The sequence below is a fragment of the Tachysurus vachellii genome, chromosome 7, assembly GCF_030014155.1.
Source record: "Tachysurus vachellii isolate PV-2020 chromosome 7, HZAU_Pvac_v1, whole genome shotgun sequence".
NCBI classification, from domain to species: domain Eukaryota; kingdom Metazoa; phylum Chordata; class Actinopteri; order Siluriformes; family Bagridae; genus Tachysurus; species Tachysurus vachellii.
The window spans coordinates 9,769,495-9,786,137 of record NC_083466.1 but is presented as its reverse complement, the minus strand read 5'-3'; the positions used below and the strand labels follow the sequence as shown (position 1 = coordinate 9,786,137).

Genomic DNA, 16,643 nt, shown 5'->3' with positions numbered 1-16,643 from the left:
TTGTGTGTCTGTGGCCGTTTCTGCTTCCGTATCAGGAAAATCCAGGTAGACTCATTTACCATATTTAAGCAAAGCCAGGATCGATTTCCTCATCAAAGCAATCACAGTCATTAGGTCAGCAAGAGACCAATTGATCATTAACACTTAACGAGTACTCGGCATTGGCCGAGAAATACAAATCACAAATCTCTCCCGGTTTTCCATTCTGGTTCTACATTCTTTTGATTCCATCAGAAGCACAACACTTTAAGCCCTTTAAGCATTACTCTGATTACTCGAGTGTGGTCCTGATGCGTGAGGGTGTCCGAGTGACCAGACTTTCAACAGTTCATGATTCAGACAGATAACTCTGACGAGAATTAATGAGTTCTGATTGCTGTGAGCTGCTTGTCTCACACACACACACACACACACACACACAGACCAGAAGACAGGAAAGCTTTTTAAATGAAAATAGCTCTCTCTCTCTCTCTCTCTCTCTCTCTTTATTTTTTTTTTCTTTCTCTCTTGATCTTTTTCATCTTCTCATCCCTTTGCAGGTTTTATCCTTTGTTCGTTTTTCCTCTTGCCACCAAAGATAAATAATTTTCATCAATTCGATTCAGTTTACAGTTGAACACCTAGCCCATCTGTTCCTGAAACACACACACCACACACACACACACACACCACACGCACCACACACTAAGGCAATTCTCATCCCATGTTATGTAAATAGCTCACCCATGAGGAATTGAAGGAGTTGAAGAATACAGACTGCAGCAAGGAATGAAACTAATTTCGAGTAACAGAATTTATTTAAAATGAGTAAATAAAGTACCACGGATATTCATTTCGATTTCAAGGTTGGCCTGCCTTCTTATTGAGGTGGAATAGCGAACTAATCACAGAATCTAAACACAGTGCTATTATAACACAACCAATTTTTTGTATTTGTAATTGTAAATTGTCATTTGCATTTAGTGTGTGCATGTTTGTTGTTTATGTGTGTGTGTATATGTGTGTGTATGTGTGTGTGTGAGTATATGTGTGCATGCACTCATTTTTAACATGATATAAAGTAAATAAACTGATGCTTTCTCATATTGCTCACAGTCTATCACTCTCTCTGTCTCTTTATTTATTTATTTTCTTTCTTTCTTTTATTTTTATTTTCTTTATTTTTTGTCATGCACAGATGACACCAAGATTGCCCTTCATCTCAAAGACAATAGAGGTAGGATGTCACCTTGTGTGATATATACAGTGTGACATGAAACAATATCTTTGACGTTCTTATGCTCACAGGAGGAACAGTGTGTGTGTGCGTGTGTGTGTGCGTGTGTGTGTGTGTGTGTGTGTATGTTTGTGATGAATCCTGAATTTCACCCTCGATCTCTTTTCCGTCTCTCGCTGAGACGTAGCACCAGCTCATTCCTGCTATAGTGGAATTCAGCACACATTCCTTTTCATAGCGTCATCTCAACCTCTCCCTCCCTCACTGCTTTCTTGCTTGCTCTCTCATTCTTTTTTCTTCACACTCATCTTTCCTTTCTTTGTTCTTTCTGTCTATCCACCTCTGTCTCTATTATCCTCAACCTTATTTCACACTCTTTCTTTTTCCCTCTTTTTTTATTCCTGCATAGAAAAGGTTTTGCAAGCCCTCATGTGGTTTTGATTTGGTCCGTCAGTATTTTTCATGACTCAGACACAAGAGACCAGAAGCCAGCAGCAGAACATTTTATCACTAGTGCAGAAAATAATAATAAATAAATAACTTGAAGTGAATGAAGTGAAAACGATATGATTTACTGTTTAGCAAGCATGTAAGCACTTTTAATTCCAGAATAGAACAAGACAATGACAAAGACAGTGTCTAATGATACTCAAATGCTTTTGTAAAATGCAGGCTCTTCAAACACAAATGTGTGTTCAAAATGGTTGATGCCCGGAATGTTTGACTCTGTTTGCCTCAGTGAATCTACAGATACCACGTAAATGATTTTAGGACAAATTGTACAGAAGTTATAAGCAAAAATTGCTCATGTACACGGAGGTTAAGGTTGTTATAAGAAACACCAGTTTTAGGGTCAATACACCAAACATGAATGGTTTGGTCAATCAAAAATCTTTGAATGTTGGTCTTCTTTTGGTCTCTTTATTGTCTGAAGAAGTTCCACTGAACAATTTGGTGAAGTTCTGACAACAGTTTGTTTCAAAATTGGGTTTTTCCATAAAACAATTAAAATAATAATAATTAAAATGGTGGGAACGAAATCTGAGGTATATGTCTTGTTTGTCTTAAGTCAAGTATGTTAAAGCTGTGACAAACTATTCAAAATTTAGGGCCATGTTTTTGTTTCGATTACCGTAGCACCACCGTGTGGCTGATTGGGGCGAGACTTTAAATTTTCAAGTCTCTAGGCCTTAGAGTTTGGTCTGTACATCAGCTTTAGGGCAGAATAAATAAATAACTAACTAAATAAATTAAAATCCCTTTCAGAACAATAGGGTTTCGGTTACAGCTTGAATTAGTCTTGTTCTCCTGATAGATGCTCTTTAGCTCATGTTAAGCATTATTTCTATAAAGAAGCTAAATTAATCTCTCACTCACTCTCACTCATTTTCTACCGCTTATCCGAACTACCTCGGGTCACAGGGGCTAAATTAATCTAAACAACAAAATGTCAAGTGTAAAGAAACAGGATTTAATAGTCTGATATTTGGTTAAATGTAAACTTATAACAGTAAAGACTAGATAAAAGTGACGTATTCAAGATCTTTTCTCTTGCTGTCTTGTTTTGCAGTGAGGACAAGTAGTACTGTCATTCTTGCTCTCAGAGTCAGAGCTGATTGTAAGAACGCCACCACTATTTAAGCCACTATTTGAAAGTAGATTATTGTGAAGATAATCCTTAAACACCTATCTAGAATAATAAATGGTTTGATAAGTATTGTGGGGTTTCTGGTTTATATCGGTTCCAGTGTCGTTATCTTAAGCCTGAATCCAGCATTATCTGTAAAGCTATAGAGATGTAAGTCCTCACAAATAAACTAAACACAACCTTCAGTTATTCTGTGAGGTAGCAAGCATTGATGAAACTGCTAACACTAACTTTTACATTGCATGTATTGTAGCAGTGCTTTTATTTGAGATCTTTTCCTGAGCTTTTGTTGAATCCAAATTATTTCCAACGACTATTTTCTTTTCTCTCTCTTCGCTTTGTCATGTGTATCAGTTTTCCTTTTCAGTTCAAACCGCATGTAGGCGAGCTATGCTGCAAAAATGATATGCTAGCAAGTGAAAATATCTTGAATATGGCCAACTCGATCTAATATTTCTTTCCGTTTTTAGATGCTTTTGCTCATTTTAAGTTTTGAATTGACCTTTTTACTGTCAGACAATTTTGCTTTCTTCTTAAAAAAAGTGGTTACAATTAGGAGAAAAATGATTTGCAGATAAAACAAGACAATTTGTGTAAAATGGGTTAACCCTTTATCTATGTATTTTTTTTAACCTTATAATTGGAAGTCACAGATCAATTTTACTATCTTCAAGATATTTTGCAGTGCAAATTGTAGAACATTGAATTGACTTGGTTTTGTCTTAAAAAATCGCTAAAAATAAAAAATAAAAAAGAATATTTCCACTCTTTCTACATCTCAGGACAACATGTTTACATCATCTTCACCTGCCAGACTTGCCTACTTACGTGCTCTGTTAGCAAGCATATGTTCCTGTCATACAGCTAGCCTACGAGTTATCTGCTGCTACATTTTTTCTTACACAAAGACACAAGTCAGATGTCAGCATCAAAATGAATTAGTTAATTGTAAATTTCTTCTAAATTCAAATATTTATATAAAAATAATATCAAAGCTGCCAAATCTATAAAAACATATTAAAATGAATGAGACTAGCTAGCCAGCTAGTTATCTGAGCTACACTACTGTACTTTTTTGTCACATAAAAAACAGGTTAGATTTCAGTATAAAATCTGATTAGTATTGTAATTTTCTAAGTGATTCACAGGATATGACAGTGGTCAATTCGATTAAAACACATAACAACCATTCATCAGCTAGCTAACTAGACTCCATTTCCAGATAATTATCTAGGTAAGAAGATGCATCTTAAAAGATAAAATGTGATAAGTCAAAAACTGGTGAGATTTTTTTATAGCTCACATGCTATGCTCCATGAATGTTATGTAGTGAAACAAAACGTTTCTTTCATTTAAATGGAAATGTTTGACATAGATGACCAAAATATTCCAATATCACTCGAATTAGCCATCCAAGAGGAGTCTGAAAATCATTTACTTACGTCGTACTTTAATGGCAATCATTTCACCTTTTCTAAATGTATATACTGTAAGTGTACAGTATATGATCATTTTTACCTGTCTTCTTATTTACCTTTCTCCTTTTATATTCTACTTCATTAATAATATTCACATATACTAATCAGTTCAGGGCTGCACATTCAGAAAAAAGTCTGATTCAGTGTTAATTCATTTAATCATAATTAACTTATCACTAATTAACATTTTCCTTAATGTCAAGTCATATGCTTCCACAGTACTTAATTGAATCGATGTATGAAATCCATTTTGCATGTCAATGTTTGACGGTGTTGTTCTGTCTGCTTCTTGCTCAGTGTATTTATTTAGCAGATGTTTGTAGCTTCTGGTGTCTTCATCTGGCAATTCCTGACTACAAACTACACAAGGGCATGAGGCTGAATCCAAAAGGGGTCCAGTCACACCATTAGTGAAGTTGACATCTAAACAGGACATTCTGATGAATAATTAGGTTAATGTAGGACAAACAGTTCATTCATCTTTTGGTCATTACTCATCCCATTGCTTTTAGCTACACTAAACAACATACATCACTGTGAAAATGACTTTTAGTGGAGAAATCCTGGAAAGACAGTTAACTGGGATTTAGTAAAGATTTGTATAGTATGATATTCTGAAAAAAGAACAGAAATATCCATTCATTCATGTTCTGGCACTTTAAGAACTTTGAAGTTCATGATGTATTATTTAGCATCCGTGTAAGGACTTAAATCAGACTCTAGAGACTATTGTTTGTGAAAATCCTACAGTAGATCAACAGTTGCTGAAAAACTCAAACCAGTCATTTCTTATGATTATCATGAATATTAACTGAAGCTCCCATCTAAACTAAAACTGCATGAATGTACAGATGTACAGGTGTTTCTATTAAAGTGGATAGTCAGTGTATTACAGCTGTAATGCATTTGGGATCAGGTGAATGAACAAGTTAGTTAGTTCATCAGAAATAGAATAGAACCCTTTGGCAAGGAAACCAATCAAGAGAAAATGTGTTTGAATTTGAGTTTTATTTGAGTTGAATTTGAGTTTTATCTATGCATTGATGCAGAGCCCTGTTCTGTCCATAGATTCACGGTTAACTTTACCATGTTTTTCCTACTGTGGACTTTATTTTAAGGATTTCTTAGTGAGAGGTGCATGTTGCTATGTTCTCACAGAGGTATATTAGCGATGTTTGTGGTTGTGTGCATGCATAAAATAAGCTGGCTGGTAATAATGAAATCTATCTATCAGGGTTGCTTCCAAATAGATAGAAATAAAGATACGAATAGGAGGCAAAATATTAGTTTTTATTAGAAAGGTTTTCCAAATGGCTGGAGGTGTGTGTCAGGAATGGGATCCTGTGGGTCACAGCAAATATTTTGTGAGTGGGAGGTTTTCATTTCCATGCCAAAGCAAGCAAGAGGTCAGATATGAAGCTTGTTCTTCAAACAAATGATCATGTTCATGTTACAGTACTGTATGTTGATCCTTAGTATTTGCATTGTCATGGTTACAGTGGTTTAATTTGTTTGTATTTTGGGAAATAGAAAAAAAAAATACTACGTATGGTACATGTACAATGTTTTCACAAATCCCTTTTGTTGTAGCCTGTGGGTTTAGATTTGTAATACAGATATTTAGACACCCTTATCTCACTCGACTTATGTTTATCTCTGAGCAATGGAGGGTTAAAGGCCTTACTCAGGGACCCAACAGCAGCAACTGGGCTGTGCTTGGATTTGAACACACAAGCTTCTAAACAGTAGTCAAACATCTTAACCACCAAACGTCTATGGTCCTGCATTATATACAGCTACTGTATGTCAAGTAGTACACAGATACAGATGTTGTCATTGCATTACACCCCTATTATCTATGCTATATGGGGCAGTGGTGGCTCAAGCAGTTAAGGCTCTGGATTGTTGATCGGAGGATCAGGGTTCAAGCCCCAGCGCTCCCAAGCTGGCACTGTTGGGCCCTGGATTAAGGCCCTTAACCCTCACTTCTACAGTATATGGCTTAATGTTTGTAGATGCCTGACCATTAAACACTTATGAGCTTGTTAAACATGCCATTCCAAATTTTTTCCCTTTTTGCTATTATAATAAGCTCCACTCTTCTGGAAAGGCTCTCCACTAGAGTTTGGAACATGGCAGTGTGGAGATTTGTTTTCATTCAGACACTGATGTAGTGTGAGGAGGTCTGGGGTGCAGTGTCAGTGTTCCAGTTCAACCCAAAGGTGTTCAGTGAGGTTGAGGTTTGGGATCTGTGCAGGACACTCCAGTTCTTCAACATCCACCTTCGCAAACCCTGTCTTCATGGTTTGGGCCTCTTAGAAGCAGTGATAGAAAATGTACACTACAGCATACAAAGGCATTCTGGTCAATTGTGTGGTTCCAACTTTGTGAGAACAGTTTGGGGAAAATGTACATATGAGTGTGATGATGAGGTGTCAACAAATCTTTGGCAAGATTATGGGTCTATCTATCTAGTATAGACAATTTTTGAGCAGACAGTTGGAAACAATCATTGCCAAGGAACAGGCTATTTTAATATGGCTTTTTCCCAGTTCCATTTCCTGCCTGTTTTTGTTTAAATTCATGTGAGAAATGTGTTGGCAAAATCAATCTGGAACAGATACATGGCTGGAAACACATTGCAGTGACCAGAGTTGAACTCGTTCGCTTCGATTTAGGCACTTAAGCTGGAGACATAACTGTTCACATGTGTTGTGTTGTTTATCTTGATACATTAACGTGTCTAGTTGATGTCAGACATGTGGATATACAGTGTTGATGTAGTGGTGTGTGTTTTGTGGATGAAATGTGTATGTAGTATAGATTATTGGTTGTGTTTCAGAAAAGCTGAGTGTTCAGTTAACCTTGATTCTGTGTGTGTGTGTGTGTGTGTGTGTGTGTGTGTGTGTGTGTGTGTGTGTGTGTGTTTGATTAGGTCTGGAGAGAATTAAGCTATAAGAGCTGTTAAAGGCACAAAACCACTAGACAGGGGAGGGAAATTTCATCCAGCCAGCTTTCATACATACTAGTGCTTAAAAGCATGCTTACAAACACGTGCATGCATGCATGCAGACGAGAACTATACATAAACAAATCAATCATTACTCTTAGGTGTGCAGTGCTGAGGTTTTCTTCTAATTCTTTCACATCAACCATCTTTCTGTCACTCTATTCTCATTGTTTCTGTCTGCCCCAAGTCTATCCTTTTATTTCTCAGCCCTAATAAAAGCCTGTCCAATTCAATTAGCTCTGTTTAAAGGTCATTTAGCTTCGCTGTGGCTAGTAGGCTTTTGTGAGGCAGGTTAACATCTCCTGCTAATTACACATGCTGTGTGTGTGGGTGTGTGGCAGTGAGAGTGAAAGTGTTGACCTGTAGCATGATGTCATGCACTGTAACGGGATTGGCTGATTGGCTGCATGATGGGGCAGGGGTTCCTTAGAGATTCTGACACTGTCTAGTATCAACTATAAGACAAATATATACCTTCTGACTGCCAATTTATGCATAAACTGTAAATACACACTCACTAACATATCCTCATGATTACCACATTCTTCCTCTGCTGTCATCCTCTTTGATCAGCATGCTTATTTGCCTCACTTTCATCCCATGAGGTTCAGAAGCAAGATAAGAAACATTCAGCAGCACACTCGTGCTCATTACTTATTTATTCAGCTAAATTATACAGCACTCATTTATTAATGATCCTGATTATTCCCTCTGCCATTGAGCTGCCTGCTTTTCATTTCTATTCATTCTTAATTTATTCTGTTTGCTTTTGCGTTTTCCAAAACAGCTGCATGCAAAAAGTATTTTTTCAAATTCATTGCATTTCAGCAAGTGACCCTGACATCTGAATAGGTGACAAAAGAAACATAAATCTGTGCAGCAGGTGTGTTAATTTGGAAGGAGTTTGGCATCGCTTGAGATTAGATGAGAATACACACTTACATGTAGTCACTTATATGCTGTACTTCAATTTCCCTGAATTTATGATAGCACGTTTATCTTTGTGAGCTCAGTGTGTGTGTGTGTGTGTGTGTGTGTGTGTGTGTGTGTGTGTGTGTGTGTGTGTGTGTGTGTGTGTGTGTGTGAGAAATTTTGAACAGTTTATTAGCCTCGGCTTGGGCTTGTCACTGAAGGTCACAGCCATCTCTTTTAAAATTCTTAAACAGGAACGAAGTGACGTGTGTGTTTGTGTTCTTGACTGTTTAGATGGATGTTCCTCTACTAGCTTCAGTGTGTGGTTTGTGTGTGTGTGTGTGTTTGTGTGTGTGTGGCGACACAGTAAACACTCTCTTTGTTTGACACCTCAAGTCAACATGCTAAGTGAAAATGAAACAGTCTTTATGGAGACGAATAACAAAGAAAAACATAACGTTATAATGCAACTTATTACAGTTCCATATTAACCAGTCAGATTCATTTTTAAACTCTTTTTATTTTCTTACTGATTTGGTCTTGTCCAATTCCCACCTACCAGACAACTCTACTGTCACATGATGACTACTGACAGGAAATTGTAAGAGTTAACTCTTGTATCCTGTAAGATAACAGGATGTTTTCAAGAGCAGCACAACACACTCAGAGAAAAGTGCTATACAATGTCTTCCACATACTGTACATGCTCTCACAAATGCGTGTGATTGGTTTGCGTTGTTGTGATTGACAGGAGAGGGAGAATATCCAACTTATAATTCATGACCATTAACTCATGGCCTCAAGATGAGAGGATGAGCATCTGGGTTGCGCGGTGGAATAATGGTTAGCATGTTCGGCGTTAAGGAGTTCAGTTACCATTTTGTGTGTGTGGGTTTCCTCTCTGGGTATCCCAGTTTCCTCCCCAGTCCAAAAACATGCATGTTATAGGGCCTATAATATAGGCTATAATAGTGTCATGATTCAGCCCGGACTTTTTGGCCATGTGCATTTGTTGTCGTTCCTCGTCACGTGTCTGCCCCGCCTTCGTCTGCTCCTCCCTGTCACCACATCTGCTCCTCATCGTGTCATTATTTTCATTTATATTTAAGTGAGCCGCGTTGCCGATGGCAGCGCGGAATCATTAGTTGCGTGTACCCCTCGTCATGTCTAGTCCCTGTTAAATGTCGTCAGTTGTATTGTTTCATTTATCGTCATTTTGTCTATGTCCTATTCATTTATTAAACCCCCTTCATTTGAAGCTATCCTGCGTACGGGTCTGTCTCCTTCCATCCAGGATGTGACAAATAGCCTATAATATAGGCTGATTGGCATTTCTAATATTGACCACTAGTCCATATTGTCTGCCTGAGTTTGTGTGTGATTACCCCCTATGATGTTTGACACCATAACCAGAGTGTCCCCAACAGTTGATGGATGGAAAATCGTTCAACTATAAACAAAAAGACCCTGATTTCTATACCACAAACACAAGCCATGACCCTACACATGAGCGACACTTAGCATCTTGGAAAGTTCATCTCTCAAATGCCTGCGTCTTGTAACGCTGTACTTATATAGTGTTACATTGACAGTTCATTGGGAAGTAATTTCAAACTAAACTCAAACTTTCTGTTTATTTATAGTTGATCCTCTGTGACACTGAACATGTAAAGTTACTTGTGGAATATTGTTTATCAATATATTTTTTTAAAATACAAATTTGGGTGGGTTTGTGCCTATCCCTGGCTATAGCACTTTAGCTTGTGGAACTTTAGCTTAGTTCTCTTTAGCTTGTGGCTTTTAGCATTAACATCTGTCATATATATTAGTGCTGATATAAAGCAGATGTTCAGCACTCAAAACGTCTTGCTTTCCTGTAACTAACCACTTAAGTATTTTGTATTTATCATCATGTTTCTGGGTATAGGCTCAGTCGTTGTACAGCGATTCGGTGTGAATTCATTTCATTGATTTTATCCGTTTGAAATTTCAGGCAAAACACTGAAGACGAGGCCTAATTTCAGGGGTACGGAGTTATATAAACAAAATAAGTAGGCCATTTCATTAGTATAGATTAGAAAATGGAGTGTACTTCAAGCTTATTAGTGCCAGTTAAGCCTGCCAGCAATGTTCTAAAAGATAGGAATCTATATAGGAATATATAAATAAAGGAATTTATTTATATCTTTTCTGATCATTTGAGTTTTATGAAAGACACATTCCCTGCTGGTTGTGTTGAGAGAACGTAGTTGGAGGGACACTGCCCTCTTCTGTCAGAGAGGAGAAGTGCAACAGCTTAAGTAGGTAGATAGTAAGAAGTACTAGATATTTTTTTGATTCCTGTGTGTGTGTGTTTGTGTGCTGTGTAGTAGTCTAGCAAAGCAGCATCTAATCTTATCCGCAAAGCTCTGCGCTGGTGTGGTTGCAGGTTTTCATTCCAACTGAGCATAACCCAAACCTGAGTCTACTCATGTGTAGCTCCTGCTCGATTGGAATGAAAACCTGCACCTACATTTGCAGGTAAAGGCGTGCTGGTGCATGCTGGTGGCTGTGGATTAGACTGGGAAGGCACCCGGGATGTTATACTTTGCGCAACTTTGCAGATAAACTTGTACACCCCTGATCTACACCCTGATCTCAGCTACCTGAAGCATCCTGATTCTCATCAAATGGAGGCCACTCGCTGCTCATGAGGATGGCCCACATGGACAATCTAAATATACAGGGGATTGCTTTGGATAAGATCTCTTAGAAACCGTGAAGATGGCTTTGGACTAAAGTTGATATGAAAAGTTTTGCCATGATCAGTTTTGCACTCCATCAGCCTTAACAAAATCGACTACATGTTAAAACTTGCACTTTTCGACAGTATAGAACACAGTTAGAGAAGAGAAATGATTTATAATCATACTATCTGTCGCCTCTCAGATGAGGATGGCTTCCCTTTTGAGTCTGCTTCCTCTTAAGGTTTCTTCCTCATATCTCAGTTAGTTTTCCTCACCATCACCACTGGCTTGCTTATTAGAACATTTCTACACTGAAAAGGAATATTCTGAGTGTATGTTCTGTATTTCTGTTAATCTGTTGACACACAATAGCATTAAGCATTGCTGTATTATTGAAGCAGTGGTGGCTCAATGCCCCAGGACCCCCAAGTTGCCAGCTTGGTGGTGCTGGGATTTCTCTGTGCCCTTACATACATGTGGCATTGTCCATTGTTAAAAACACTATACATCTGAATTGAATTTATTTGAATTGCTTGTATGTATGTCTCTCCGGTGTGTATTTTTTCTTTCAGCTGCAGCAGCACACAGCATGGCAGAGCGTGAATCAACCAGCAGCAAACAAAACCTCCACACAGGTCTGATACTGGCCATGCTCATGCTGATGTTGGTCATAGTGGCTGTGGTGTTAGTGACGGTTTACATCTACCACCACCCCAGCTCCGCTGCCAGCCTTTTCTTCATCGAGGTATGTGTGTGTGCCCTCAAACCGAATTTTATTTCAATGCTACAATTGCATTTTTTCTACCAGTGACATTCAAGACTAAGAAATTTGTGTTTTGCTATACTTTATTATGTCGTGTTTTAATAACTGGACATAATATTACATATCATTCTTGTCTTTTTATATCTGCGCCATCGAGAGCGCCACACGAGCATGAATAATATATTCTACACCTGTACCATTAAGAGCATCCTGACAGGAAGTATCATCACAGCTTGGTTCAGGAACAGCACCGAGCAGGACAGAAAAACTCTTCAGATGAGCTTAGTGTCTGCACTGATCTCATTGTCCTGCAGATTATCTATAACCAGTAGTGCTGGATCAAGCTCAGGAAGATGGTGAAAAACCAGCTATCTGAACAATGGACTCTCCTTTCTGTTGTGTTCAAGAAAATGTTCTCCTTGAAGGTCAACACAGAGAGAATGAGGAGGAGCTTCTCTCCACAGGCCATTCAGGCTCTCTATTAGATCAACACTTAAAACTTTTCCGGACTTTTCTGCTCGACCCTCACTACCCCAGACAGATTTATTTGCACTGCACATATTACAAACATTGGAATAAATTTGCATAGATTTGCACTATATTCATAATAGTCATAATATTTCTACCAAAGGTTTATATCTTTTTATATTGTTCCCCTTTCATGCTTGTATTGGTAAACTCTATTTTTATTCTAATTTGATTATTTTTTGATTATGCAGACAGTCAAAAAAAAACAAAAACATTTCACACCACGCTTATCGTATACTGTGTATGGCTATTTACGTGACCAATAAAACGTGAAATTTTTTTTGTTTATAGAGACGACCGAGCCGGTGGCCTGCCATGAAGTTCCGCCGTGGCTCAGGGTATCCTGCGTACGCAGAGGTCGAACCGGTCGGCCATGAAAAAGAAGGATTCGTCGAGGCTGAGCAGTGCTGAGGTCCTGACCGTTGACCTTGTTGCCCCTTCACACACTACACACTCATCCGTGTAAGAACCGAAATGCCCCACTTTCATCGACCATCCAAAAACAGGAAAAAACAGTGCGGATATTAAATCATTCCTGCAAGTAAGAGAATTACCTGGTGGCTGACGATCAGTAGCACAGAATCAGATTCCTACAGCAATGAGCCATGAGAAAACTGACAAAGGTATGATTCTGGATCATCTCTAAACTGCATACTGAGCTCTGGATCTGATCTAGAAACAGCACCACAAAAGCCACGATCCCACTGGAACAGATCTGGATTTCAAATTAGACTCATCTTTTTCTTTTCAGCACAAACTCTTTTTGAGAACTGTTTAAAAATCAGAGGTCTGCATCTCCGGTTTATGGTTTAGGAGATATTATTTAGGTCTTTATATATCCTTGCGATGGGATTTAGTGGGTTTATTTTTTATCGTGTTGTGCTTTTTTTTTCAGTTTTTACTTGATGTTTTGGAGGAATTTATTGCTGTTGCTTGAAATACAGTTACACGTATACTCATACCATAAATATCTTTTCCTTCTTTGATTTTCTGCTACAATTGGAAAACCTTTGCTCACTGGATCCAACAGTGTTGCTCAACTTTTCCATGCCTACGGACTCATTTATTTTTTTGCACAAATCTTTTTTAATGCACATATGGGGTTTTGTTTGGATACAGACCTTGGGTTGTTAATGCAAAGTTACAAGACAGGCGCTTGTGGATCTTTGTCTCTTTGTTAAAATGGAAGCGGGTGAATGTTTGGATGAATTTTCTTGTTTGTTTAATTCATATGTTTTGATTGGTTTCTTAAAGTTTTTCATCTCTGTTCCTGTGCCAATTTAACCGGAGACTCCTTCTCCTTCCATCCTAATACATATGTTTATTTTGCTTGTTGGAAATTGTTTCTTTTTCAGTTGCTTACACACGGTCCATGCGATAGACATGCCAGAGAACGTGACCACATAAATGAGAATCTATATTTGCAATCTGTCCATATGTAACGACTTATATAAATCTAGAAGTATAACAATGTTTAAATGTTAACAGCGGTGTTCTCATGATAAGAATAGAGTAGGTTGCTTTTTGTTTGCTTGTTTGTTAATGGAACGAAGACCTTCAGGTTCATCCTTCAATTCGTGGATTCTCCGTAATGAATCAGAGAAATAGATTTCTATTAATGTAGCATAGACAAAAAATAAATAATTCTAAAATTCAGTCTTTTTTTATTATTTTGTGACCAATATTTACACTTGGATGACTTGGTTTTTACTCTACAGTCATATTCATAGCACTTCTTGATTGTTCTTGTTAAGTGTTTTACTATTTTCAAGACCAAAGACCCATCTCACTGCATCACAACTACTTCCTTGTTCCTTTTTTTTCCCCTCTCTCTGTTACACACACACACACACATAAACAAACACAAACACACACCTAGATTAAGATACAAGGCTTCTGAAACTACACAACAGACACAGCCCCAGTTAGAAACGTGATCGTTTGAAGCTGAAGGACAAATCATAAAGAGAACAATACGTCACAGATGCAAAAAAAAAAAATCCTCTATGATTGCATGTTTTACACAACCAATGCAGATGATGGTATACAAGAAGCATAATATTCAAGTAAAATGATTTATGAGAATGCAGGAAAGACAATTAGGCCTTCTTTTAGTTTGTGGGTTTTTTATTTCCTTTTGGTTTGCTTTTTTTTTATTCCTGTATCACTGGACTAATTTGATGAATCTCATCCATCCTGAGAGTGAGTGAGTGTGTGTGTGATTCTTAAGTGAATGAATGTTTGACAGATGAGGAGAAAGTTACGTCGAACAGCAGGCCGTGTGCTCTCAAAGTCAGGATTTTTCACAATAACAGTGATCGGAGAGCTGCTGGATTAGGTGATGCTGTAACTCTGTGTGCTCCTCTATAACTACTGTCATTTTGATTGCATTTTAAATCAATAAAGTTGTTTAAACAAGGCTCGATTTTACTGTTTTGAAACGCTAGTCGAGTGCAAATGTTTGCACACCCCATGGTGTATGAATATTATATAATAGGAATTGATATCATCATGTTACAAAATAGTGCAAAATGAGCTTAAAGAGCTTAAAGTTGAGAGATTAAATTGAATAAAATGAAGTTGGCTGAGATCGGTTTTATTATTCCACTAGGGGAATTTCTCTCTCTCATTCATTTTCTACCGCTTATCCGACTAGGGGGGAATTTATTTCTTGGAATTTCCTTTCTTGGAATCTGTATTTATATTTATAATCTGAACATTAAAAAAACACACACACATATATTATCACTCTTTGGCATTACAACGTCTGACATACACAAAATGATTTTTAAAACTGGTAAAAGAGGGAAAACCTTGTACTCAAAATACAGAACGAAAGCTGAATCAGTAAGAATTGTTTCTGCTTATCTTATTACGGATCCTGCATAAATCAACTGAAGAGTGTTACTTAACACCTGTGAGCCTCCAAGCATGATCTGCCAAGACTGGCTCCTCTATTCGTCGACAGTTCTGTCAGATTATAGAACCAAGGTACAATAAATAGATATATTTTCATTTTTGGCAGAAAGTTTAATATTTGCTGCACCATTTGATTCTCTGTATGCACCTTCCAGTAAAGTGTGAGATTAAAAGAAACACCTAGATATGGTTTCATTATAAATTATTACAGGCCTTCTGCTCAACAATTCCTTCTGTTCTTCATTCTTGACATACAAAATTAGACTTTGTGACATCATGCCTTGTATCTTAGAATGTATCTTAGACAAGTCTACAAGTACTTACACAAATGTTAGTGTTTATTTCCATTAGCTTTTAGTCAGCTAGGGTTGAATTATAACTGGTATATAAGCGAAGTGGAAAAGGAGCTAACAGACTTTTGATTTTTTTTCCTACAGTACAGAGACAATATACCTCTAAAACCAACAAATCAGTATTCTATATCTTGAATATTATGCTTTACAACATTTAAAAGTGTATTATTTTTCAAGATTTTTAGGGTACCCCAACTGAGACATCACCACAGACACACAATCAGACATCAGATACCAGAAAGTCTAGACTTAACACTGGTTAATCACTATTGGGATAATTTGTGTCATCATTGAGTGTAAAAGACATTCTCTGTTTACAAAATAATTCATTCATTCATTTTCTACCGCTTATCCGAACTACCTCTGGTCACGGGGAGCCTGTGCCTATCTCAGGCATCATCGGGCATCAAGGCATTATACACCCTGGACGGAGTGCCAACCCATCGCAGGGCACACACACACTCTCATTCACTCACGCAATCACACACTACGGACAATTTAGAGATGCCAATCAACCTACAATGCATGTCTTTGGACCGGGGGAGGAAACCAGAGTACCCGGAGGAAACCCCCAAGGCACGGGGAGAACATGCAAACTCCACACACACAAGGCAGGGGCGGGAATCGAACCCCCAACCCTGGAGGTGTGAGGAGAACGTGCTAACCACTAAGCCACCGTGCCCCCCTTACAAAATAATTAATTTTTCAAATCTAACTAACTGTTGTTGATTGTTTACATAATTAATAGCTCTAAATATCAGTTGGTTTTTTGCCTTCAGTTTTAGCTGTGAAGACTGCATATGTTATTAAAAAGGATAAACCAACATGAAGATCAGAGAGCTGTTTACAGGAAATTATTATTGTCATTGTTCTTATCATTATCATTATTCTTATTATTTATTTTGTATTAATTAATAACAACAACAATAATAATAATAATAATAATAATAATAATAATAATAATAATAATAATAATAATAATAACAATTATTGTTATTATTGTTGTTATTATTATTATTATTATTATTATTATTATTATTATTATTATTTTACAAAATATCATATTGAACTCTTTATTTCATGTCGCGTC

The 16,643-nt window shown here is 37.4% G+C and overlaps 1 protein-coding gene across 1 annotated transcript in view; it reads left to right on the top strand.

Moving 5' to 3' along the window:
• plxdc2b (plexin domain containing 2b) overlaps positions 1 to 14,701 on the top strand; it is a 96,564-nt gene extending 81,863 nt beyond the window's left edge. Inside the window, exons 12-14 of the mRNA XM_060874129.1 lie at positions 1,178 to 1,216; positions 11,563 to 11,735; positions 12,573 to 14,701. Coding sequence (XP_060730112.1) covers positions 1,178 to 1,216; positions 11,563 to 11,735; positions 12,573 to 12,692 — 332 coding nt within the window. The 3' untranslated portion in view covers positions 12,693 to 14,701. The remainder of the gene's footprint in view (positions 1 to 1,177; positions 1,217 to 11,562; positions 11,736 to 12,572) is intronic.
• Positions 14,702 to 16,643: the final 1,942 nt, after the last annotated feature.